We start from the raw sequence: 26,066 nt of genomic DNA on the forward strand, positions 1-26,066 counted from the left end.
TGATGTGTGTGTGTGCACACCAGAAACTTGCATATTTAAAACTAATGGAAGGGAAGGTTAGTAGGACAATCCAATAGCTCAGTCGTAGAGCCCCTACCTTGCATGCAGTAAGTTGCAGGTTCCATCCCCCACTTATCTGGTTGAAAGATCAAAGAGCTGGTGTGGTGTAATTGTTAAGAGTGCTGGACTAGGACACGGTAGGTTGGGGTTTCAAATCCCCACTCAGCCACAAAGCCCGCTGGGTGGTCTTGAGCCAGTCATTGCCTCAGCCTAACCTACCTCACAGGGTTGTTGTGGAGATTAAATGAGGGACAGAACCACGTACACCACATTGAGGCTTTGGGAGAAGGGGGTGGGTGGGTGGGATATAAATGTAATCAACCGATCCACCACAAATGCACCATTGTTTCGTCAATGACATGTTGTTGAATACAGCGGGGTGGGGGGTGGGGGGTGGAATCAAGCCAGTCTGGAAGGGCCTCAATTCTGGTATTGAAAACAAATCCCCCGGGCTGAGGATGTGTGCAGATGAACACCACATTTTATTCCCACAAATCACAACATCTGCCTGCATCTGGGCTAAGAAACTTTGCGTTAACCTTTTCTCTTAATTATTAAGTTCACACAAGAAGTATCCACACATTTTAAATGCCCCATTCGAGCCGCTCTGCAACTTTCCCTTCTGAACTTGTGCAACAATCAAGCAACAACTTTTTGATCTAAGGAGCTTCTTCGGTGGATGCTGGCAGCAGTGAAAACTTCCTTGGCCCAGAAGTGGAAGGCACGGCAAGAGTTAGCCTACACATTGTGGTGCAAAGATATGGGGACTCTGGACATTGCTGAGAAAGTAACTCACATATTAGGCGTTTCTGGAGGTGAAGAAGACCTGGAACATTTTAAACTCTTCCCCCACCAAATCACAGAATTTGGCTTTCATGATGTGTCATGCTTCTTTTATTTTTCTACATGATCTGCTCTCTATTTTATGTTTTCTATTCATGCTTTCTGTTTGTTTGCACTTTTGAAGTACAGTACAGTCATACCTCGGGTTACAGATGCTGCGGGTTGCGCACCGCGCCAAACCCAGAATTACTGGAACAGGTTACTTCTGGGTTTTGGTGCTTGTGCATGTGCAGAAGCGCCGAATCGCAACCCATGTATGCACAGACACGGTACTTTGGGTTGCGGATGCTGCAGGTTGTGAACGTGCATCCCGCACGGATCACGTTCGCAACCCAAGCGTCCACTGTACATTAATATTACACACACATACATACACACAAGTCCACACATAAAATAACCAGAAACATGAAATGTTTTAATGGATGCCAAACCAAACCAATCCAGGATACAAATAGCTCAGCCCCTGCTCCTTTCCCCCTACCGAAGATGCACCACACTCCCTTGTCTCCCTAAGTATGGGAACACAGGGGCCTCTCCCCACCTCAACACCATCCCACCTTCCACTGAAAAGGCAGACAGGTAGCATGCAAAGGAAGCACTGCCAACACCTGTACCAAAAACCTGTGTTATGTTGGCTCACACTTACTTGCTTCAAAAACCTACAGAGATTTAAGCTTAAAAACCACACACCAAAATGTTGGGAGGTTGAAGATGGGCAAAAATTAAAAACAGCATCATAAGGAATCCTTCATCTTTTTACCAAAGAGAAGATTTAGCTCAAAGTTCTCAGAAGAGACTATGCTGACACACTTGTGGCTTATTTCAGACTTCTCTTTTCAACTCAAAGCTAGAAATCTTGGCATTTCCCCCCAGGAAACTTGAACATGGTTTGAACAGAAGACGCCCGAGAATGAGTTTTTCACAACTGCATTGGGAGCTGTTGTGACGATGAAGAAATGCCACAAATAATTTTGGACATAATGTACCAACTCTGGAAAATAAATGTGTGGGTCACCATTCTCAGGAGGAGAGGGGACATCTCGTTTCTTCTGAGCATTATGCAATACAGGGGATGCGCTAGCGGCAGCAGAATTAGATAAAGGGTACTACTACAAGATCCATGAAAAGGGTGGAACCATGCATAGAACTATGAGGGCGGCTGGGTTAACTGGGAGGCTATGAACTTTAGAGTACCTTGCCATGGTTAGAAGCTGGCCCTTCAATACAGCATCACTGAACGCACCTTCTCTCCAGAGAAGGCTGCCTTGCTCTCTCCAAGGATGCTTTCAAAAACCCACGGAGCTCAGAACAAGGGGGGAGTAAAGATGAAACCACTTGCACCCTGGGCTCCTCATTAAAAAGACCCAGAGAAGTCCGCATCTTATAGCAGCCATGAGGGAAAAACAAACCATCGCCAGCTGCAGTCAGGCAAGGACTGGCAAGGAGGCCTTAAGAATGCAGTGGCAGAGGGTAGACCGGACTGTACCATATCAGATGGCAGGGGGGGATTCTGTTTCTGAGTGGTCCTTCGGCATTCTCATGTGCAAACGTAACACAGCAGGAAGAAAAATACTGACCTACCCACTTTCCTGATGTGGCAGGTAGTTTGTGTTGTTGTTTTTAAAGCATTAAAAAGTGTCCCCCCACCTGCAGCCCAAAGTGTACATATAACTCATCCCTCTGCCACAGGATTCTTTTGTCCTTTCTCACCCCAGCATGTTTTGACTCAGAACAGGTCCTCCATTTTTTGCTCACGGGGTCAGCGGGGGAGGTCTGCAGGCCCAGAGCCCGTCCCGATTCAAAACACACACAGAAAGCGGAGCTGAACTGACTGCAGGCGTCAACAGAGACAAGCAGGTCGCATGTACAGACTGAAAAAGAGGAGGTAATAAAAAAGCCAAAAAGAACAGCAGCTGTTGCGGGTGGAGGGGAAGTTTGAGAACACAAATCGTGGGAGGAGAGATGGAGGCAAGTCCTGGGTCCCATCCAACGTGTACAACACACGCTCTCTCTCTTCCGCTGTGTGTGTGCGTATTTAGGTGCACAGTCTGCATTGTGGAGGTTGCCACCCCTGACCAAACCTAGCCCCCTTCCTTCGACAGGAAGTCCAGCCCCTCGCCCGGCACCTCCCTTCTTCACCCTGCTGTTTCCTCCCCCGGCTGGTATCTCAAAGAAGGGCCTCCGCCTCCAGCTCACGGCAATAGTAAGGGGCGCTGGATGGGCATCAGTAAAGTCAGGACCTGGAAAGGGAGGAGAGAGGAAAATAGGTCGTTTCAGAGACTAGAGCGCCCCCTTGCTGCTGCAGTGAAGCTGGGCAGGGGTTTTTACGGTAAATGGTACAGAAGCTAAATTGAGTCAGACCACACGATGCCAAGCAAAGAGGAAGCTGCCGGCTCATCGGCCATTTGTGGTTTAAGGGCACGCGGCTTGGCATGACTTACGCAGATCACAGAATCAGGAATGACCGAAGGCGAAGAATTTTTTAATCATTATTTGAAAATAGTGCAGAATGCACAGCGTCCTGATAAGGACCAGGAAAATCTAGGAGAAGCCACGGGCTGGATTATCAGGCCAGGAGACCATAGCTGCAAGTGGCTGAAGAAAGGAAGCCAGATCACATGCTCAAGGCCACAGGGGCCCCTGAGTCTCGTAGGGGGGCTGGAAAGGCCAGCTTTGCAACCCTGTATGTCATCATACGTCCCCTTCAATTGGGGAAGCCCTAAAGGAAATGTTTGGGCCATGCAAATTTGCCTACCTTGCGTAATCTCCAGACACACATTCCCCATTAGTGTGTGTGTGTATTATATTATTATTATTATTATTATTATTATTATTATTATTATTGCCTGGCAAGGACTATGGTGTTCTAGTGTCCATCACAAACACCTACACCTGTATCACTTCTACCTTTCCAAAGAGTTGTTCCTCCTTTATTCAAAGTGGTTCTCACGATGGTCAAAAGAACAAACAGCTCCACTTTTGGAATTTTTCCATAGCAAAGGCTGCAATGCACTTGGCCTGGGCTCTTGTGCTCTTCTAACACCACCAGTGTCCTTGGGAAAGCAGCCTCAGAGGCTACTGGGTCATGTACTAAGAGAGAACGGGCTAAGCAGGCCTGGGATGTAGCCAAAACAAGGCTTCCTTTAAACTAGAGCGACCACTTTCTTAAGTTATCAGTCTACTGCTGACAAAGGTGATGCCGGTCTTCTGATACCGGCCTGTAGCACCTCATCACATTGTCAAAGGCACTAACAACTTAGACCTTTCCTTCAAAGGCACACATTTACAAAGGAAGGGGAAGCTTCTTAAGAGCTAAAGACCTCAGGTGTGGTTCAGAAGGAGGGAGAAGATTTCTGCAAGTCTCACTCTCTCTCTCATCCTAGTTACTCACCTTTGTTCCTCTGTGGAACTGGGCCCTACTCTCCTCGGGAACAATGATGTAGGGGAGGAAGATGTCCAAATGGTACAGCTGGGGGTGTCCCTGTAACACAATGCGGTCCTCTCCCAGGTCCAGCTCGAGAGATCTTACTGAGGTCTGATTAGGGTGGGAAAACAAAGAAACACTGAAAAAAATACAATTTCATTGCTATTTCCCCTGCTTGGGGACCAGAGCACCCAAGACACCACCCTACAAACCGCATGCCAAATTACCATTTTAGGGAGGCTGATTTTCGCGACCAGATGGTCAGGGTGGCTGATAGATGGCTCAGCAACTATGGTGAATTCAGGAACTGTGGCCGAGCTACGGAATGAAGCACAACAGAATCAGCAAGGGAGAAGGGAGGGGGGAGAGTGTCATGATAAAGACACTCAGTTGGAATCAGATATTGCCAACTCATAAAAACAGGGACAGGCAACAGGTTAACAGATTAAGGGGCCAAGTCAGAAATGCAACTGTGGGCTTCTGACACACAATATCCTGCCCGATCTAACTGAACTTTATTTAATTCATTAGACATACAACCTGCACTATGGGCGGCTGACGACAGAGTCCTATTCTGGCCACTATCGGCCAGTTTAAATAAACTTGCTTTATTGTACTTCTGGGAGATGTAAAGGCTAGGGCTTTGCCAAGTCTCCAAGGGCAGAAAACTCTAACGCTTAAGGGCAGCTATTCAGAATGCCTCTGTGTGTGTGTTTGCAGACCCAATTTGACACCCAGGTAGCGTACTCAAGACATCACTCCTGGTTGCTCTTAAATGCCTGGTACAACTGAGCAGTCCAGAGGGGTTTCTTGGGCTTGTACTAGTGGCGGTTTCTGGCCAGTCTTCAGAGGACTGCCCCATGAGCAATGCATTGCACCAGTCCAACCTATCATAGCAGACCATATTTGAGATCACGGGTCATTCCATTCCTCCATTACCCTGACCCCCATCCTCATCGTACAGTCCCTCCCATCCCAACCACGCCGTACCTCTGTGACGCAGATGGCTGCAAAAGGTTCCTGCCTTCCTCCTTGACTTGGCTGCAGAAAGAGACACAAACGCCTTGTAAAAATGAAGAAGGAAGTATTGATCTGACTACTACAGTTGTACCAAGTCCCCATTCAAGTCTGGGCCAACAGCTCTCTCTGCTCTGTCCAGAGTCCCAAACACTTTTAACAGGCCCCAGAGATTGGTTTCTGCTTCAGCTGACAAGATGCACTTCTATACCGTAGAATGCTAACAATTGAAATGGCATGATTCTCCCTCTGCCGCCCCTCATGTGTTACAAGCCCCTCCCATGCTAACATTTCCATATAGCAGCCGCCCACTGGAAAGATCTCTAACTCCACTACCCTCAACTTGGACTCCAGCTCCCATCAGCCCCAGCCAACATGGCCGATAGTTAAGGATGATGGGAACTGTAGTCTAACAGCATCTAGAGGGCACTAGATTGGGGAAGACTCTCCTAATTCATCCAGATGGTCCAATGGCAGCCGGTGAGTCTCATGCTTAGAGGAGGAGGAGATAAGCTTACCCCAATTCTAGTCTGTTGCAGAAAAATGAAGCGTCTCGAGGCCCCTGAAAATTTAACTAATCTTGCAGGGCACTAGAGCCCACTTCACCAGATGAATGACATGTATCATCCCAATTTAGCAGCACCCTCTTGAGTGTTAAGATGAGCAGAGGGGGACCCCTCTTGGTAGTCCCACCACTCTCAGAGGTCCGGGTGGGAGGGCTCCCGGTAGAGGACCTTCTGTGTGGCCTTCCCCTAAGTTGTGGCATTCCGCCAACGTACCTGCTATCCATCTCTTGGATGAAAGGCTTGGATTTGGTGCGGATGGTCTGCTCGGCTATGGAGCCCATAAACTTCCTGTTCTTCAGAATCCGCCATTCTGGAAAGGGGAGCAAGCAGCCTTGTTAGCTTGGCTGCAGGGGCAAAAGGCTCTGGCCCAGCCCCAAAGGGATGGAAGCACCCAGAACCAATGTTAGAAGTCTCCCGAACCAAGGTCGCTTTTCTTTCAAGGGTATGTCCCCCCCACAAGGAGGGGAAATATTACCTCAGGATTGGCCCCAAGAGGGGCCTGTTGCCTCCCGGCAGCAACACCCGTACCTTGGTTGTTGACATCCATCTTGTATTTCTCCGACAATCCTTCCATGGCGATTGTGATGAAGAACTCTTTGAGGAAGTCGTTGTTCTTGAGGCGGCGAGAGAAAACAGAGAGATGGGGGTGGGGAGAAGGTTAGGTTCCCTTCTCTCAGCACATGGATTACTCCACAGTGAAGTAACTGCCACCCAACTGCATGCATATGTAGGAAGTCCCAAGGCCTTGTGATTATGAAAATAAGAAGTCCAGCTGAATTGGCCACAAGCCCACCTAGCCCAGCTCACGACAGCTATGGGAAGCCCTCAAGCAAGGCCCAAGTATAACAGCGCTCACCACTTGTGATTCCTGGAAACTGATATTCAGACACATACCGATTTGGGGAGATAGTGCGGAGGAAGGGATGCATCCATTCATGGCATAAGCAGCCAAAGATACACTAAAGAGGCACACCTGCCTACCTTGAGCAGGTGTTGGAGTAAGGAGTTTCAATGAATCCGGGGAACTTCAATGGATTTTGTATGGGGACTGATTTGTAAACCCCCAGGAAATGGGGACATCTGGTAACCTTATGCCCCTGTCTCCCAACATCGTCCCCCCACTCTGGCGCAGCAAACAGCACCCAGGTGGTTTTGGGAAAGAGAGGTTCCTGCCTGCCATGGACACAGCAGGAATTCTGCCCCCAAGTGGTACAGGAGAAGCCATTTGGGACACAAAAGGCTCCCTTTCAAAAAGGCAACTCACCTCCATCTTGTTGTAAAAGGTGGTGCTGATGGATACGTCATAGACGGTGCAAGCATTGCCACCTGGGAAAGAAGAAAGAAGGGTCAGGCCGCTTCTACAGAAGAGGGAGCTATTCCTAAAAACCTGCAAGGCAGAAGGAGCCTTGGTTTCACAGCTGCCCTTCAAGGGCTGAGTCCACACTGTACCACCTCACTTGGGAGACGCTCTTATGCAGAGACATCCCCACGAGGAAAAACAAAGAGATAAGGTGTGCTTCTCTCTCTTCAGCCAGGGTGGGTACAAATCAATGCTTTCTTAAAAACATTTGAACTTTCCCCCTCCACAAAGCTGCATTCATCTGCAGGTTTCTATTTCTGTGAGCTACGCAAAAAATGGATCATCCGTGTAAAAATAAAAAGTGAGCAAGTGTGTTTTGGATGCCAAGTGATTCCTTGGCAAAAACGTTCCTCTTTAACAAGGCCATTGGTCGATCGTCATCCGATGCCCTTTTAAAATGTGGGGAGGGGGTTGGGGGGGAAGGGGGTTACTCAGGTGTTTGTTTTTATTTTGATTATGTAGTCTGTGTTTTTATCCTATGAACTGTCCTGAGATCTGTGGGTATAGGGCAGTTTATAAATTATAAATAACAGTAGTACAGTCATACCTCGGGTTACAGACACTTCAGGTTGTGCGTTTTCAGGTTGCACACCACGCCAAACCCGGAAGTACCAGAACGGGTTACTTCCAGGTTTTGGCGCTCACGCATGCGCAGAGGCACTAAATCACGCTTTGCGCATGTGCAGAAGCGTCAAAGCGCGACCCGCCCGTGCGCAGACACGGCGCTGTGGGTTGTGAATGCTGCAGGTTGCGAACGTGCCTCCCGCACGGATCACTTTCGCAACCTGAGCATCCACTGTAGTAGTAGGAGTGTCCTTCAAATGATGAGAGGGACTGAGCCAGGGATTTAGGGGACCAAGTTCCTTACTCCTTGTGCTACTCAGACAGCTCTCTTAGGCACAGGGAGTCCTCGGCCCAATCTCCACTGTGCTGCAGGAATGGTACTGCAGGTACTTCAGCCTGCCTAGATCACACAAACAAAAGTCCACCAAGACCTGGCTGGCTCTGTAGAAGTAGGTGCTCCAGCCCTGGTTTTCCTTAAGATTTAGCAACCCATTTCACGGCTAGCCCGTCCTCTCAGCATCAATGAGGCGGATGCTCACTCTTGTCCACTTCCGCATGGGGCTCTCCCAGGCTCATGGGGATCCTGAAGGTGGAGGCATTCTCCGACTCAATGAGGCAAGCAAGCTCTTCGTTGGTCAGGTCAGGAGGTGGGGGGATGTGGGGAGACCGGCAGACGTTCACGAAGACCTTCTCGCCGGAACTTGTGCGGGTTTTAAGGCAGAATCCTGGGGAGGATGAGAGAAGCAAGTCATAGATTTGCAGGTTTCTCTAAACAACTAGGGAATGTGCTTTTGCTGGCCATGGACCACTTTCACCTTGTCTCCCCATTGCACCTCTAACATCCACCCCACTACCCTGTAATCCCGAGATCTCCACTTTTCTGGTTATATGAAACATGGAGAAAAGCTTCTCTCTCTGCTCTATATATAATTTTATACACCTCTACCACCTCCCTGCTTTCTCAACCTTTCTCTCTAAACTAGAAAGCCCCAAATGTTGCACCCTTTCCTTAAAGGGGAGTTGGTCTACCCCTTTGATAATTTTGATGGCCTTTTCTGAACTTTCCCCAACTCTACAATATCCTTTTTGAGATGAGATGGCCGGATAAATAGCACATATGTACATAGTCGTCCAAGTGTGGTCACACCACAGATTTGTATAACGGCATTATTATATTGACAGTTTTATTTTCAATTCCTTTCCTAATGATCCCCAGTGTGGCATTTGCCTTTTTCACAGCTGCTGCACAATGGATCAGCTTCTCCATAGAGCTACCCACTATGACCCAAACATCTCATCCTGGTTAATCACCCCATGAGCTTATATGTGAAATTTAGATTATTATTATTTTGCGCCCCAGCATGCATCACTTTGCCCTTGTTTGCAATGAAATGCATTTGCCATTTGACTGCCCAAGCATATACCCAGTTTAGAAAAAAAGTTCATTTAGAAACCTTCACGATCCCTTTTGTTCTTTACCTGGGAGTGGACGGATAGGCTTGGATTCTGCCGGAGAGGGCACGAAGCTCTGGATTTTCTGGGTTGCCTGAGAGGCAGAGATAAATGTATGACACAGCTACACAACTCAGACTTTAGAGAAATTTTTAATGTTTGATGTTTTATTGTACTTTTAATATTCTGTTGGGAGCCACCCAGAGTGGCTGGGGAAACCCAGACAGATGGGTGGGGTATAAATAATAAATTATTAATCATTATTATTTTTTTATTATTATTACTTAAACCAATCCCATTTCTTTCCGGGATGAAAAGCTGCAGCCTCTTACATCTGGAATTAGACATTCCAAGAGCCCCATGTCCTTCCCTGATCCCAACCCTTCATGTCACATTCAGCAACATTCAACCCAAAAGGTCTTTTCACTTTAATTTTCTCAGGTCAGCTACACTGAACTCCATTATAAATTTGAAAGCAGTATTATACCACTTTAAATAGTCACAGCTTCCTCAAAACAATCCTGGGAACTGTAGTTTGTTAAGGGATGCTGAGAGTTGTTAGGCGACACCCCCCTTTCCCTCACAAAGCTACAATTCTGAGTTCCCTGGGAATAAGAGCTGGTTATTAAATCACCTGAGAATTGTAGCTCTATGAGAGGAACTCTCAGCAACCTTAACAGACTATACTTCCCAGGATTTGGGGGAGGGGACCATGGCTGTTTAATGTGGTATGAAACAGCTTTAAATGCATAGTGCAGATGGGGCCTAGAGGAGAGTCCATCGGCTACACATGGTCCCCGATCCCCAATTTTTCTCCCCACTCCACCACAGGCCTCCATGCAGACCTGGAGTAGAAGACGTCGGAACTCCTCCTCTTCCTCCTCCTCCTGCAGCTCGGCTGATAACAGGGATGTGTCGGCTACAGATGCCATGGTGGTGCTAGCTGGACCCTGCAGGGGTTAATATTTTTATTTTTTAAAGGTGATTTCAGCTAAAAGAAATAAAGTGATACAGGGGAAAAAAAGAAGGAAAGGTGAGAGGGAGAAAAACAGCAACAGCAAAGATACATATAAAAATGAAAATATACCCCCCAAAAGCAATATATTATATACATTCTTGTATAAATTGGTATAGTGTTATTGTCCAAGTGCTTATGTAAATGCTAATAGCTTACTCATTCCAAATGTTATCATGTTTGTCCATACAGAGTCTGCGCCTGTAAGCAGTTCCGTTCATAAACTGCCAGTGATATCATATCATCAGTCCATTGACTGAAGGGTATCATATATTTTATTCCCCCCCCCCCCCAACTCCTCAATATCAATCTCTTGGCCACCATTAGGAGATTGATATTAGGTCCCGTAATTTCCATACTGCAGGCATAAAATTCAATAAAATTTTCTCTGCTGAAAGACTTAACTTTTAAGATTTAACGTTAACACACACCCTAAACCAAAATCCATTCCCAAGGGTCCCAAACTCACTGCTCTAACGACTTGCTGCTACACCCTCCTTCCAAGGAGACCAGGCCAAGGAGACGACGCTTTCTCAACTCTCCACTTCATCCTCAAGAAGACAACCCTGCGAAGTAGGGCTACCAAGGCTACTTGGCTGAAGCTGGGTTTGAATACAAGCTCGTGATATCTCAGCTTCACGCTTTGCTGTCTCCAAAAATAAAGGGGGGCGGGGACCCTTTTAAGATCTCCCCTTCAAGGAATCAAGATCCCGCACCTGCCTCTGCCAAATCGAACTTCCTTTCCAATCAACGGATCAAACTTCCGTTGTTGCTATGGCAGCGACTCCCGACCTTAGCTGTACTGACTACTGAGAAAAGGACGGGAGGAAATACTGCCTAATGGTTACAGCAAATAACTGGAAGTGCGGGGGGGGAGGATACTTGCCTCTCTCTACTCCCTGAACTTTAATGCCACTCCTTTTCCTGCGTCCCATGCACATGATCTATAAACAACGATTTTTTAAAATCATAGCTTCCAGGTTCATGTTTACCTTCGCATCGTATATAGTTTATATATCTGTCTCTCGTCGGCTCCGCGGCGAAGGAAGCGACGCCACGCGCGGGTGCCAGAAGGTTCGCTTTGCGGAGAAGCGGGACCGGAAGTCGAGTTCTCTTTGCCTCTTTCTCATAGGCTCCCTATCTCTGCGCTCTGTATTGAGGATGCAAGAACTCCATAGAGTTAAGGACGCGAGGTCAGACAAATGTTAGACAAACATCTCAAACATCTGGTTAGATTCGGGGTTTTCCTTTGGATTAAAGCGGGGCTGGGCGCGCTATTAGACAAGAGTGAGCTTTTGGTGTCATGGAAGAGCAGAAATTTGTTGTTGCGTTTAATTTATTTTGTTTTAATGTTAATACTGGGGGGGGGGGTTTATTTCCTTAAATGCTGTTTAATGTCAAAATAGGCTTCTAAAAGGTTGGGTGAAATAATGGGGGGGGGGCAATGCAAGCATTTTAATATAAAACACCATTAATATAACAAACCAGATTCTTCAACTACACCAATAGCCAGGCTTTGGTATATGTTCCTAAGTATGTAAGAATTTTAGAATACATTGCAGGCTTGTCATAACTCCTCTCTATCTCTCAGCTCCTCCCCTGTAACCTACAGTGTTGAGATAATAAAGGTTAAATCCTATACACATTTATCAGGGAGCCTTGGGTTGCTCTGTAAGGCTGAGCTCTGATTTTTCTTCTCTTGGGGTGAGGGGAGGGAAGGGTGAGGCAATAGCCTCTGGCCAATCAATCCCATTCACGCCAAAATCCTGGATTTCGCTGTTGATTCCGAAGGGTAGCTGATATTTATAATCCCAACTAGCAAACAAAACAGCTTTCAAAAGTAACCAAGAAGATGCAACCTCAGTGTTGGAGGGTTTTCCTTGCTATCCATTTCATTTTGTTGTAAACAAAATAAAAAGTAACCCGGAAGCCTCCTCTGTAGTCTTGAAAGTTTATAAGAATACTTAAAAACCAAAGGCTATAAATACTTTTCCTCTTTTTTTTTCTAGCTCTGTGACAGCAATATACCTCTTCCCTCTCCATCTCTATGGTGCCAATACTCCCTTCTCTCCACCTCCTAGTCTCTATGGAAGCCAGGAGTCCGGAAGTGCCGCCCTAAAGGGGGCGGGTGGCTGAATGTTTAGCCTGGCTGGTGCTTATTGCAACTGTCAAGGGGGAAGCAGCCCAATTAGTGCCCATGGCTGGCTCAGCAGCAGCGGCGGGAGGCGGCGGCAGGCGTGGGGCCCCTTCAGTGCCCGATATCTACAGCTCCATGGAGTATGGGCCTGTCCCAGAGGGCACTGGGGCAGCCCAGGTAAGGGAAGCAGGCTGGGAGGCGCCCCCCGGACGCCTGGGTCCCCGAAGAGGAGAGCGCGGGAGAGGGATCCGGTGGGGGTTAGGAATTCAGGGAGATGTTGGAAGAGGAGGAAAGTGTGGATTTCTTTTCTTCAAAAGCAAAGGCTATTTAGTAAGCAGGGCGGGAGCAGGAGTAGATTGCAAACAGGAGGGTCATGGGGAGGGTCTGCCTTCCTTCCCCAGAGCCCGCCGCCCTTTGCCCTGGTCTTTGCCCCTCTCTTCCCCGCCGCTCTCCACCCCTGACCTTCGCTCCTCAGCTGAGCCAGCGGTCTTCTGGCTGGACTCGCCGCCTCTCACGTGGGTGTCGTTGACCATCCGAGCTCCAAAGGTCTCCCTCTTCACGGCGGCACGTTTCAACTATTACTGTTATTTAAGTCTGCATTTAGGAAAAGGGATGCGGAAGAACTTGCGCGTGCTGCAAAGTCAGCTCTAAGAGAGCTGGGATCCCCTGTAGAACCCAGGAGTCCGGCCGAGCCTTGCTGCAGCGCACAAAACAACCTTAGAATGGGAAGCAAAGTCTCGCCCGTGCTCGAATCCTGCCAAAGCTCCCGCTTCGCTCCTTTCTCTCTCTCTCGTCTCGTCTGAATGTCAATGCACCTCTGCATCCCAACCCCGTGTAGGACATCCTCTCCGCCCCTTGAGAGAACACAGGAACTAACGGGGGGGATTATGCAGCGGATATGCAAGCCCCAAACTATGCTTTTCTTGCTATCTTGCTGGGCTGCAGCTAGACTAGCTATCCTTGGGAGGGGGGCAGTCCGTGCCGTGCAGGGATCTGCTGCGTTGAATGAGCAGAGCGCCCAAAAGAGGCGAGGTAGACGAAGATACGCTCGGACTCCTGGGTTCCCCGGGAGGTTCAGCGCCCCGCTCTCTGCTTGGCGGGGGCAAAGAGAGGTTCTCTTCCAACAGGCGTGGCCGAGCGGCCCGATTTGAATCAGGGTCATATGCATACTGCGCGCCCATTGGCCAGCGCGCCCGTGGTAAGTCCCACCTCGGGTTACGTGCTACCGCGGAGGTACCCGCCCCTCTTACTCCGCCTCGCTCGGTCTTCTGGGTTAGGGAGGGGGCTGTATCCCAGCGTGCACCGGGGTTAGGCTCCTCATTAAACCGAGCTGGGGGGGACCCCCTATTCCATTCCATTTTATTATATGATTGCTTTTATTATTTTATTATTATAATTATTATAATCCCCGGTCCTTTCCCATTGCGGGCATGTCCTCGCCTTCCCCTTCTTCCTTCCTGGGCCCCAAGAGCGCGGATCGCCCCAAAGTGCCCCGCACCCGGGCAGCCACTTGGAGCCACCGGGAGACGCTGGATTTCCTCGCCCTGTGGGGGGAGGAAGGGATCCAGACGCAGCTGAACCGCTGCCACCGGAATGCCGACGTCTACCAGTGGATCTCGGAGCGGATGGCGGAGAAAGGCTATTTCCGCGACGAGGACCAGTGCCGGACCAAAGGCAAAGACCTGAAGAAGAGTTACAAGCAAGCCAAGCTGCAGGACGGCATCGCCCGCCAGAGGTGCCGCTTCTTCCACGAACTCGACGCCATCCTGGGCAGCGGCGGGAGCGGCAGCGGCAACGGAGGGGGCGGAGGCGCGGCGCCCTGGTGCCAGGTGGTGATCAAGGAGGAGAGCGACCCCGAGCTCGACCCCGAGCTCCACGAGGACGAGTACGCGTGGACCCAGGTGTCGGTGACCGACGGCAGCGACGGGGATCCGCAGGGCGAGCCTTCCTCCTCCGCGGTAGCGGTAGCGGCCGCCGCCGCCTCGTCGTCGTCCTCCTCCCAGGCAGGGGTCGGGGGCTTGCTCCACTCCGAGGACCCGGCCCTCCACCACCACGTGGCAGGCGGGATCGTCAAGGAGGAGAAAAGTCCCGGGAGAGAAGAGAGCGGCCTCCGGGGCGGAGGGGGAGCCTACCTCTACGGCCAGGAGGACGCCCACGTGGAGACCCCCGGCGGGGCGGACCAGCCTCTCCTTCGCCGGGAGAGCCGGGCGCACTTGGAGGCTCCTTGGAGACCAGGGTTGAACCGGAGAGGTGAGTGGAGGGAGAGGTGGAGTTTTTGGATGGGACGGGGAGGAGGAATATATGTGACACATTTTATATATATATATACCGTGGCTCCTCTCTGGAGAACCCAGTAGTCCTGGTCCTCAGCCCTTTTCTATCCTGCCCTCCCCTGGTGCTGCAGCCCTGATGCCCAGGTTGTCAGAATTGCCTTGCACTCTGTTCCTAATGACACTGAAGCCAGGAATCCTGTCTCTCATAGCCTTCCCACATTTCCACTCCCGAGGTTCCCCCAATAAATGGCTTCTTTCTACCCGGCCTGGGAAACCCTGATGACCTGGCCACGCTCCCTTTTCCTGCACCCACCTTCTCAACGTGGCATCCCTGCTAAACCCACTTCCTACTGGAGAACCCAGGAAATCTTGGCAGCTTCTTCCCCACCCATTACCCACCTGCCTTCCTGATTATCTGGCTTGACACTATTGGCCACCTCTACCTTTCTTGAGGCTCAGGATTCTGGGGTAGCTCTTTCCAAAAGCACTACATCCTTTTCCTAAGGCTGCTAAGCAGTCCTTCCTTCACCTTCCTGCTGACAACTGCTAGGCATCGCCACCTTCCAGAATGCCCAGGATTCCTGTCTGGCTTTCAAACTCCCTCCTTTCCGTGGGCACTGAGTTGCTTAAGTGGTCATTCATCTGCTCTGCATAGCAGAAGGTCCCAGGTTTGGTCCTCGGCATCTCCAGGTAATGCTGGAAAGACTTCTGCCTGATAACCTGGAGAGCTACTGTCGGTCAGTGTGGACAGTATTGAGCTAGACACATCCAGTGGGTCAGACTCGGTATAAAGAGGAATCTGTGCCCCCAGGAATCTTGGCCCATAACCTTTTCCTTCAAACTGGTCTTTGCCTAGTCTTTTTTCGCATAATAGGAACCTAGACATGTGCTGGCTATTGGGCTCTGATGGCCAAAGGGATGCTGAACTTAAAATCCTGAAAGCTTTCCTAAAATATCTATGTGTGTTGGAGCCAATCCAGGCTAAAAACCAGGAAACGTAAAAAATACCAACCTATTAATATCCCAGCCAATATCCTGAAATCACTCTTTTTTAAAAAAACCCACAATTTTGCATCCTGTTCGTGGTATCAGTTTGTTACTCCATGGTCTGTTTTTGCTACTGTATTATATCTGGATGATCAGAGTAAGTGGAATATCATTGGAATGCAAAATAGAGCCTTGTATTTTAAGGCGTTACCCATTCGCCTTGGGCAACGAGGACGGGAAGGCAGGCAAGCGAGTGGGTTGGTGAAGAAATGATGGAACTTCATCCATCCTCTGTGCCCAGTGTAGGAACAAAACAATCTTCCAGACTAGGGAAGCCCCTTCACAGAAATGCAGTCTCCCCTCCCTACCCTCAAGGCTAGTACATTTGTTTTTGGCAGGCTAATAACCTAGGTGGGCTTATGTACAAAGCTTGTCTAAGAAGCAAAGAGGCACAGGGGCCTCTTAGGTTGAATGAACCAACTGTGTCTTTATGAGGTCATTCTTACCCCACTCTTTTCCATCTTGCATCTTGCTCTCTTTTTTAAAAAAAAATAAATCAATATAATGCCGCTTGGGGTGTAATTGGACTGTTTTCCAATTCTTAAGTATTTTCTGGGAGAATATAAGGAAGCCAATCTACAATTGACAGCTACGCTTCATAAAAGCAGCCTTGCAGGTTACTTACTCCATGTAACCCATGTGGGCAAGCTGTTGGCCTGGAGAAAAGAGGAAGAGAAAAAGAACCAACCCTCCTCAACTTTACACAATTATTATTTTTTAATTGCCAGGTGTAAACAGGCAAGTCGAAGTGATCAGCAGTTGCCTGTACCGCACTGAGGCTCTTAGCCAGGGCTCAGCAAACTTTTTCAGCAGGGGGCTGGTCCACTGTCCCTCAGACCTTGTGGGGGGCCGTACTATATTTTGGAAGGGGGGGACCCAAATTCCTACGCCCCACAAATAACCCAGAGATGCATTTTAAAATAATGGACACATTCTACTCATGTAAAAACACGCTGATTCCCGGACCGTCCACAGGCTGGATTTAGAAGGCGATTGGGCCGGCTCCGGCTCCCAGGCCTTAGATTGCCTACCCATGCTCTTAGCGATGGGTTGGATTTTATGCTGGTTTATGTGTAGTTTTGTCAGCTGACCTGATGGTGGTGCTGTTTCATATAGAATAGGTGATGCTTTATTTCCCCCAACGCTGGCATTGGGCTGGGTAGGGTTTGTGATATCGCATATAGAGATCATAGAGTTGGAAGGGAATCTGAGGACCATTTAGTTCAATCTCCTGGAATGCAGCAATAGGCAACTGCCCCTTACGGGGAATTGAACCTACAACCTTGGCATTGTGAGCAATGTGCTCTAACCAACTGAGCTATCCAGCTTCAAGATAGCTGTCTGCTTGAGTTTGGGCCCAAGCTCCTTAGGGCTTTCAGCACCACAACCTCAGACCTGGCCCATTAGCAAATTGGCAACAGCGATCGTCTGCAGATAAGGAACATGTTTCTGGTAGCTTGCTGCTGTGAGCAGTCCTTGCACTAACTGCAGCTTCTAGAGCAGATACCAGGGCAGCCCCACGTAAAGCACATTGCAAAAATTAAACAACTCCTTCCCCCTGCAGTTTTCTCCAGGCCACGGACCCTGCTGAGCACCCGGGAGAAGCTGGCTCAGCTCCGCAACAGGAGGAAGAGGCCCCGGGACGACAAGTTCGACGATCTCGTGAGGGACATCCGGGCACACTTCCGGGAGAGGGAGAAGCTGTTCCAGGGCTTGTGGGAGGAGGAGAAAGCCCAGCGGGAGAAGGACCGGAGGCTGTGGACAGCCGAGATGGACTGGGTCCGGCAGATGTGGGCCAAGAGCCAGAAGGAGCGAGAGGCAGCGGGAGATAGCAAGGAGGCAGATGGGCCTCGGCAAGTCAAGGAGGAGAGCTGGAGCAGGGACCTCTGCAAGGACCCTGAAGGAGGACCTCGGAAAGACACCAGCGTTCAAGAGCCCCTCCTCTTAAAGGTTGCCTGCGCTGTAGCAGCCTGATAGGACCTCTGCTCCTTTTTCGGAGAACCCAGGAGTCCAGATCCCCAGTCCCCACCCTAAGTCAATTTTCCCCAGTTCCTTAGGATCCCCAAAGTGCCCTTTCTTAGGGCTTCTCTGATCTTATTGCTATTATTTATTTGAGGGATATCCTGCCCTTCCTCCCGAAGGAGCCCCGAGCAGCAGGCACAGCAGCAATAAAACCTTTTGGAAAAAACCTGAAAGCATTCTAAAAGCCTCTTAACCAGTGATCTCAGGGTTATAAGTCAGCAGTGGTTGGTGCCCATTGTGTCGGTAGGGCGGAAGGCAGGGAGTCCGTCAGTAGGTGGCGCCAGAGACCATGGCAGGCCAGCTAATTCTACTTTTGCCCTCCTCTTCCTGAGTTCTACAAGGGACAACACTGAGACTAAGGAGGAGGAGGAGCAGGCCATCCTCTGGACTGGCTGTTGTCAGTAAGAAGGCAGGCAGGTGGGGATTGGCAGAGGGCAGAGTGAGGTTGATGGGGCAGTGCCCCACTGGCCTTAATGGGCCAGCCTCTATTGTGATTGGCAGTTCCATGAATGGCTGTAGCCTTAAAACCCTTGATCGTTTAAACAAAATATAAGTAGAGGCTGTGAACAAAAAAGAAAGCAGAGACCCATGCAATCATTGTGGCGGTAGATTATTTCTTTCCCTAGATGTGTTCTTCTTGAAGTGACCTTGTCATTGTGGTTGAGTCTCTGGTATGCAGAGGCAGGTGGATCTGTCAAAATACAGCAAGCACATAATGACCAGACAACAGCCCACAATAGGAAGGGCGAATGAGAGAGAGAGCATGCATGCATTCACCCACCTATAGCTGGAACAGACTGTAGACCCTTGGGTAGGTAAATGAAAAGTTGAGCATCCAGGGTAACACCCCTGGACTTATGTCTCCGCCCGTGGTCTCTAATCAGCACACACTGCAACTCCCTCCTGCCTCATCAAATCGAGAGGCTGGTCTGGGGCGCAGTCGGCTGGAAGCCTTTGGCCGACCCAGTGATGGCGCAAGTCTCAGGGCCCTTGCAAGTTGCCTCAATACCAGGTTGTTTATCCATCAGCCCATCTGTCTTCTGTGTTCAGTTTTCTGTGTGCTCAGTCATCTTCCCGGTTTTTGTGGATCGTTTTTTATAAAAAGAAGCGCACCCAAAATCCACATTTTAAAAACATGCATTTTGTATGCATGTGTCGGTGCTTTAAATGTATTTTGTGTACCTAGCCTAAGTTGAGGTTTAGCAGTTTAGGCTTGCAGTGCAGACTGAACAAATTCATCCTCCCATCCCTACACCTGGCCCAGTATTGTCTGCTCTGTCTGGCAGCACCCTGGGGGGTCAGTGGTCTTTCCCCATCACTGGCTCTCAACCAGGGGTTGAACAAAGCATGTGGTTGGGTGTCCCTCTCCTGCCAGATTCTAGCATCATTGTTGGTCACCTTCCAGTGATTCAGACCCTTGGCTGATCTAGCTCAACATGGTCTACTTTGACTAGCAGTGGTTTCAGGCAGGGCTCTTTTCTGACCGGAGGTGCCTGGGATCGAACCCAGGGCCTTCTGCATGCAAAGCAGATGCTTTACCACTGAGCTACGGCCTCTTCTTCGCTTGATTAAGGAGTTCCATCACTGCTATCCTTTGCTCACTTGGCCTAAAAATGAGCTCCTTTGATCTTGTTTAGTTCGAAATTAGCTAGCACAGGATTGTGCTGTTGGTTGATTAATCGTTTAAGCTTTAGCTGATTGGATCCATTCATTAATAGCTTGGGTCTGTATAGATTTGCATATGGCAGTACTTTGGGTTGTGGGGTGGGGTGGATGAATACTTCCTGTGAATTGCAGCCAGCACACGCCCTCCAACATTTCTCCAGTGAAAATAGGGACATCCCATTCCACAATGGTAACTTTACCATATGTACCCACACATGTTACTGGGGACCCCCAGCCACTCTGGATAGCTTCCGACATAGAAAAACATAATTAAACATTAACAAAACTTCCCTATACAGGGTTGCCTTCAGGTGGCTCAGGGTTTGGATAGTTCCATACCCTCCAACATTTCTCCAATGAAAATAGGGACATCCTAAAGAAAAGTGGGACATTCTGGGATCAAATCAGAAACCGGGATGGCTTCTCTAAATCAGGGATGTCCCTGGAAGATAGGGACACTTGATGGGTCTGTGGCCATATATTGAAAGCGGCATTGCTTTGTATGTGAGGAAGAATGTGGGGAAGACATTTTCTATTTGCTTGTTTAAGAAGGGCTTGTGCAGCCTTACAGACCCAGTTAAAGTAATTTCTAAAAGACATGCAGAAGCATCCAATTGCAAAATAAATACGGCAGCAGTTTTAAAAGCCCAGCACACTTTTGGTGAAACATTCAAGTTCTTAAGCTCTGTTTGAAAAGAAGAAAGATGGAGTTCACAAACCTGGGTGTCCCTTTAATTTTTTGTTTTCTCTCCCCGCCCCCTTACTTTTTAGACCTGGCTGGAATCCCACGGCCGTAGTTTCGGGCATTTCATAGGCGGAGAATGGCTGAAGCCAGACGGAAGGGAGACCTGCACCACCAAGAATCCTACCACAGGTAGAGGCAGATGAGCTCCACAGCTTAGGGGTTGCCACAGAGCATGCCCTCTCCTGCCCTCTCCTCAAGCTTCTTGGGGAAGCTAGAGAGCCAGTGTGGTGTAGTGGTTAAGAGCAGTACTCTCATAATCTGGTGAACTGGGTTCGCGTCTCCGCTGCTCCACATGCAGCTGCTGGGTGACCTTGGGCTAGTCACACTTCTCTGAAGCCTCTCAGTCTCACTCACCTCACAGAGTGTTTGTTGTGGGGGAGGAAGGGAAAGGAGATTGTTAGCCGTTTTGAGACTCCTTTGGGTAGTGATAAAGCAGGATATCAAATCCAAACTCCTCCTTCTTCTACAGACAACCGAAAGAGCTTCCTCCACTGATTTTTACACCCATGAGGGTCTCTGTAGGGAAGGAGGCAGTCTGTGTGGTGCCTGAGTTGTTTAGGGCTTTAAACACTGATGTGAGCATTTTGAATTTGACTCAGAAAATGGCAGCCAAGGCAGATGTTTTAAAACAGGGGTTACATGAGATCTCGATGGAACTCCAACCAGTAACCTGTCCGCTGCATTTCGGACAAATGGCTTTTCCTGAGTCGTCTTCAAGAGCAGCCTCATGTGGGGTGCATTGCAATAACACCACAATATCCAAAAGGTCTCTTGCAGATCATCCAGGGGTCTCCCAGTGGATCCCAAACTGACTTCTGTCCATTCCTGTTTCAGATGCTGTCAAATAGTCAAATTGTTAAACAGATTAATATTCCTGGTTTTATAAGAGAGAGAATCTGACGCTGCTTTTTTTTTTTTAAACATAAGAGTTCCAAAAAGCTGCAGGGGTGTCTGGTGGGGCTGTCTGTTATTCTTCGTGTGAATTTTAAAGCTCAGTTCCTGTGATGTTCAAAGATAGTTCAAAGCTATCTGTGCTAGCAGTGGCTTGGATCTAGATGTTGCCCTTCATCCATACAAGGCTTTTGATCTAGCAGTGGTAATATTCCTGGTGGAAAGAGGCGGGGAAGCTCCCCCTTCAGTCCCCAGCACCACCTCCTACCCTGTTCCAGAGGGTACCTCACCCAACCCTGACAACCCTCTGGAGCAGGTTTTTGGATGGCAGAAAGTGTTGCGGGGGGGAGGGGAATTGGCAAAGGAGCCTCTTATACCCCTATCTTCTGAAGGTAGTAATGGTTAGATCCAAGCTGTTTTCTAAGTATATTTGCATATCTTGTTTCTGAGAGCTGCATTGGTGTGGATTGGGCAGGGAAGGTTAGGATGGGCGGGGAACAGATTGCAGAGCTATTAACCAAGGTAAGCTGAGGCTGAAAGGCTGTTTCTGAGTATTGATATTGCCCAGGTGTAGTCTTTTTCCAGGGGCCTAGTGGCACCTCCATTGCCTTTCTTGTTTCCAAATTGGAATGGTTGTTACTGCTTTGACCAAAATAGTGAGGACAAGAACCCTCTTCTCTCTCTCTCTCTCTCTCTCTCTCTCTCTCTCCCTCCCTCTCTTCTTCTTCTTCTTCTTCTTCTTCTTCCTCCTCCTCCTCCTCATCGTCTTCAACTACCAGATTCTTCTTAGCTTAAAACAGGGATGAGCTGTGCCCCTCCAGAAGTTGTTTGGGCTCCAGCTCCCATCAGCCCCAACCAGGCTGACCGGTGGTCAAGGATACAGTGGTACCTCGGGTTACATATGCTTCAGGTTACATACGCTTCAGGTTACAGACTCCGCCAACCCAGAAATAGTGCTTCAGGTTAAGAACTTTGCTTCAGGATGAGAACAGAAATTGTGCTCCGTCGGCGCAGCGGCAGCGGGAGGCCCCATTAACTAAAGTGGTGCTTCAGGTTAAGAACAGTTTCAGGTTAAGAATGGACCTCCGGAACGAATTAAGTACTTAACCCGAGGTACCACTGTACTGGGAACTGCATTCCAAAAACATCTGGAGGGGCTGCAGATTCCCCATCGCTGAAAAGGCTTCTGCATCCTTCCTTCCACATTGTGATGACGCCTTTGCAGAGTTTACGATTTGCTATAAAACCAGCCCTGGGAGTGGTGAGAGAGAGCTCTTCTCCTTTCTTCCGCACCCCACAGGGGAGCCACTGGCCACCACCCTTCAGGGCAGCACAGAAGACGTGGATGCAGCGGTTGATGCTGCCACCAAAGCGTTCGAAACTTGGAGCCAACTCCCTGGCCATGTCCGGGCCCGGCACCTGTACAAGTAAGTGGCCAGCATTTTCTGACTCGTGAAAGCTTTTCCTAGGCTTCTTTTATTCCCTCCTATAAAAACTGTGAAAGGCACTTTTTCAAAGTTTGGATAGCAATAACTTTTACTCACATTGCCCTTTGCAGTTGTTAGGTTCAATATACGCGTACGAGGCAGGCAGGTATTACTTACGTTACTAATGTGTTATATAGATTTATAAGCAAGACTAGCATTCTTACAGACACTGACTTAATTCCCAGGCAGGCAGTGGCAGAACAGAGCAGGCCTGCTGCTCAGCTGCTCTTAGCAACACCAAAAGGACTGTTATTAGCAGGTATAACTGTGTCAGTTTATACAACTGCCTCAGGCACAAGGTATCGGACCTCACAAGGTCCTTTCTTGGAATGCTGCAGGCCTTGTGAGTATCAGCCCTTTACGGTGGTACCTCGGGTTACAGACGCTTCAGGTTACAGATTCCGCTAAGCCAGAAATAGTACCTCGGGTTAAGAACTTAGCTTCAGGATGAGAACAGAAATCGTGTGGTGGTGGCGCAGCGGCAGCAGGAGGCCCCATTTACTAAAGTGATGCCTCAGGTTAAGAGCAGTTTCAGGTTAAGAATGAACCTCCAGAACAAATTAAGTTCTTAACCCAAGGTACCACTGTACTTAGCATTTTGGATGCTCGTCTCTCAAATAAACAGGCGACCTGCTTCCTCTCTTAAGGTGTCACTGCTCCCCCTTTTTACCGTGAAACATTCAAAGGCCCTTTGGGTATTCTCTGAGGCCCACCTTCACTTGACTGGTAGCCATCTCTTCTTCCCCCTCTCCCCAGCGTGGCCAGGACCATCCAGAAACACCAGCGTCTCCTCGGTCTCCTCGAGAGCCTAGACAGCGGGAAGCTGATCCGTGAAGCCCGAGATGCAGACCTGCCTTTGGTCGTCCGCCATTTTTACCATCACGCCGGCTGGGCCCAGCTGATGGAGGTGGAGATGAAGGGCTGGAAGCCTCTCGGTGAGTTGGAGGGGCTGGATAGCGTTCCCAGGGCAGAGAGGGGCCTCCACCTCCCTCCTCCTTGCCCCACCTTTCCCCGCTGAACATGGCAGCACCTCAGCTCACTGCCCTCTTCCTGTTTTTTTTTAACACTGCGGTTTCTAATTGTGCCCAGAGGTCCGATAAAAACCCAACCTTCTCTCCAATAGGTGTCGTGGCCGCTCTCATTCCCAGGAGTTTCCCGCTGCTGACTCTGACTTGGAAGGTGTGTCCGGCGCTGGCCATGGGTATGTGAAATGGAGGGAGGGCAGTGGGAGCATCTGTTGACCCTGAGAAAAGTGACAAAAGTGGCACAGCGGTTGGACTAGAGCTGATGGGACTCGGGTTCAAATCTCGGCTCTGCTCGCCGGCCGACTAGGAAGAAGGCTCCACGGTTCTGTCAGTTTTCTTGAGCTCTAGTGACAAGTGGGGATGTGGAGAGTGGGAGAATCTCTCGCCCTCCCCACCTTTCCCCCACCATTTCATACTTTTGCAAACCTTTAGCAGGCGCCCTCCCAAGTCAACGGCATAAAAATGGTTTATATTGCATTGACATGCTGGCTTATTTTTCCACTATTAAAAAAACCAGAGACGTGGAAACTGGAGCTGTAAAATATCAGGGCACGGTGTATCCCGTTGAGATAATTCCTGGATTCACCTGGAATATAAGAGCCAACTCCTAGGGGCCAAGGTCCCTTCGGCTCCCCTTCCCAATAAAATATTTGAGGGGGCCAGCCCCCAACAAAGTTGTTGAGCATTGCCATTCAAGCGGTGTGCATGCACCGTGTCTGGTGATCGATTATGCAGGGCTTACTGGGGGCCCCAATTTTTTATTCAAATTGGCACCCCTGTGAGGCACAAGTGGCCTCTGTGGCCTGGAGTGCTTTTCACTAGTTTTGACTGGTCGCCTTCCTGCATCCCCATATGGATGTGAATCTCCTAGTTCCAGCTGAAGGGAAAACAATGTGCCTTCTTGCATCCCTAGCAAGCGAAGTTGTAAACAGAAAACGGGGAACCAGAATGTGTGATTCTAGTCTTTGCTCTCTTTCCTTGGTTGACCAGGGCGGAGTGCAGACTACAAAGCTGGATATTTCCTTTGCTTTCTTCTTCACATCTTCTCCTTTTCTCTCTCTTCCCCTCAACCTGCCCCTCGTTTCTTGCCATACAGGAAACACCATAGTCCTGAAACCAGCCAGCACTACCCGGCTGACGGCTCTGCTCCTGGCTGAGGTTTGCGCCCAGGCTGGGCTCCCTCCGGGGGTCCTCAATGTCATCACAGGTGACCAGGGACTGGGAGAAGCTTTGGCCGCCCACCCAGGCATTGACAAAGTGGCCTTTGCTGGCTCTGCTGAGGTGAGTGCTTCTCTCCCCTCAGAGAAGTGGCTTACAATAGCCCTGGTCTGGGGCCTTACAATTCCGGTATCCATTACCCTTCAGAGAGCTGCAACATTCTGTCCCTGTGGCTTATGCATGAGTGCAGTTAGCATGCTCCTTTGCAGCTGATGGATTTGCAGAAATTTTGCTTTTCCATTTCCTACTTTTTGATGCAGTAGCAGCCAGCACTGTTCACATGGCTTCTTTCCTGCTGGGTTGCTTCTGCACACCAGGTGGAGGAGGGGCAGCAAGGTTGGCGCAGGGCAAACTCCTTGGCAGAGCCAATCTGGTCTCCTGCTGGCAGGTATCCACCGCGCTAACCTCTCCTCTCCCCTTCTCCGCCTCGGTATGCCACAGCGACTCTGATGGAGGGAGGCTGGGTGAGCAGCACAGTCCCGCCATGCTGCCTGTTACCGATTAAACGTTGATAGAGAGTTATATTGCGGGGCTTGCTATTTCCAACGCCAAATTCTAAATTGTTCGGCCTTGACAAAGTGATGCTCCGAAAGGCGGCCCATGAATATTTTAAAAGAAGTGTGCCGCCTTAAATACGCACAAAGCCGTGTTCTCATGTGCACGGACCCTTTGCCATCGCTTCAGGTGGGCCGCAGCCTGCGCCGGGCCACTGCTGGGACTGGCAAGAAGCTGTCTCTGCAGCTCGGAGGGAAGTCGCCCTTCATCGTCTTTGACTCGGCTGACCTGGACAGCGCCGTCGATGGGCTGGTAGATGCCATCTGGCAGAACTGTGGGCAGGTAGGTTGAACTGGGGATAGGCAGACTGAGGCCTAGAACGGGCATTTTAAAATTATTATTATTATTTATTGAATTTACATACCACTGGGGCCCCTCCCTTTCTACCACAGAGTTGGCACCTAGTAGCCTGCAGGTCTGGGGCAGCCCCTACATTTTGCCAGGTCTCTGGTAGGCGTTTTGGCTCTTGCTGAGGAGTGGGAGCTGAACGCGGCCCTCCCAAGCCTCTCGGTCTGGCCCTCGGGATTCTTTCCAGGCCACACTCCCTCCTTCAGGCAACATTGACCCTACTTCCCACCCACCCCTTGAGCGTTTTTGCCTGACTGGAATGAAGTCCTTGAACTCTGGATAATGCTTCTTCCTTGCCTGGATGGAGGATAGAGAGGGATGTGTGTGGATCTGTGTAGAAAGAACTGTTCGC

The 26,066-nt window shown here is 49.5% G+C and overlaps 2 protein-coding genes across 10 annotated transcripts in view; one reads left to right on the top strand and one right to left on the bottom strand.

Annotated features, from left to right (window-relative positions):
* Window positions 1-1,297: 1,297 nt before the first annotated feature.
* Window positions 1,298-13,050, bottom strand: PIH1D1 (PIH1 domain containing 1). Of its 8 annotated transcripts, none has more exons than XM_083580385.1 (12): window positions 12,901-13,050; window positions 11,294-11,451; window positions 10,132-10,236; window positions 9,314-9,380; window positions 8,374-8,559; window positions 7,175-7,236; window positions 6,439-6,523; window positions 6,124-6,220; window positions 5,318-5,368; window positions 4,555-4,645; window positions 4,295-4,438; window positions 1,298-3,143 (listed from the first exon to the last, which is right to left on the bottom strand). In XM_083580385.1, the coding sequence occupies exons 3-12, from the start codon at window positions 10,216-10,218 to the stop codon at window positions 3,096-3,098; spliced, it is 918 nt and encodes a 305-aa protein (XP_083436511.1). In that variant the 5' UTR covers window positions 10,219-10,236; window positions 11,294-11,451; window positions 12,901-13,050; the 3' UTR covers window positions 1,298-3,095. The 8 variants fall into 8 exon arrangements, with proteins under 8 accessions (XP_083436511.1, XP_083436516.1, XP_083436512.1 ...); XM_083580390.1 differs by lacking the exon at window positions 12,901-13,050 and adding an exon at window positions 12,330-12,582 and having other exon boundaries at window positions 10,132-10,229; XM_083580386.1 differs by lacking the exon at window positions 12,901-13,050 and adding an exon at window positions 12,330-12,373.
* A 353-nt stretch (window positions 13,051-13,403) lies between these two features.
* The window catches only part of ALDH16A1 (aldehyde dehydrogenase 16 family member A1), a 48,597-nt gene continuing 35,934 nt past the window's right edge, over window positions 13,404-26,066 (top strand). For both annotated transcript variants that reach the window (XR_014540725.1, XM_083580183.1), the window contains exons 1-8: window positions 13,404-14,688; window positions 17,323-17,708; window positions 20,217-20,319; window positions 22,382-22,508; window positions 23,325-23,503; window positions 23,692-23,769; window positions 24,690-24,874; window positions 25,496-25,648. Coding sequence is in view for 1 of the 2 variants with exons in the window: in XM_083580183.1 (XP_083436309.1) it covers window positions 13,869-14,688; window positions 17,323-17,708; window positions 20,217-20,319; window positions 22,382-22,508; window positions 23,325-23,503; window positions 23,692-23,769; window positions 24,690-24,874; window positions 25,496-25,648 (2,031 nt within the window). In the remaining variant the exon portion in view is untranslated. The remainder of the gene's footprint in view (window positions 14,689-17,322; window positions 17,709-20,216; window positions 20,320-22,381; window positions 22,509-23,324; window positions 23,504-23,691; window positions 23,770-24,689; window positions 24,875-25,495; window positions 25,649-26,066) is intronic.

This window comes from Podarcis filfolensis (assembly GCF_964270895.1).
Source record: "Podarcis filfolensis genome assembly, chromosome: 13".
Lineage (NCBI taxonomy): Eukaryota > Metazoa > Chordata > Lepidosauria > Squamata > Lacertidae > Podarcis > Podarcis filfolensis.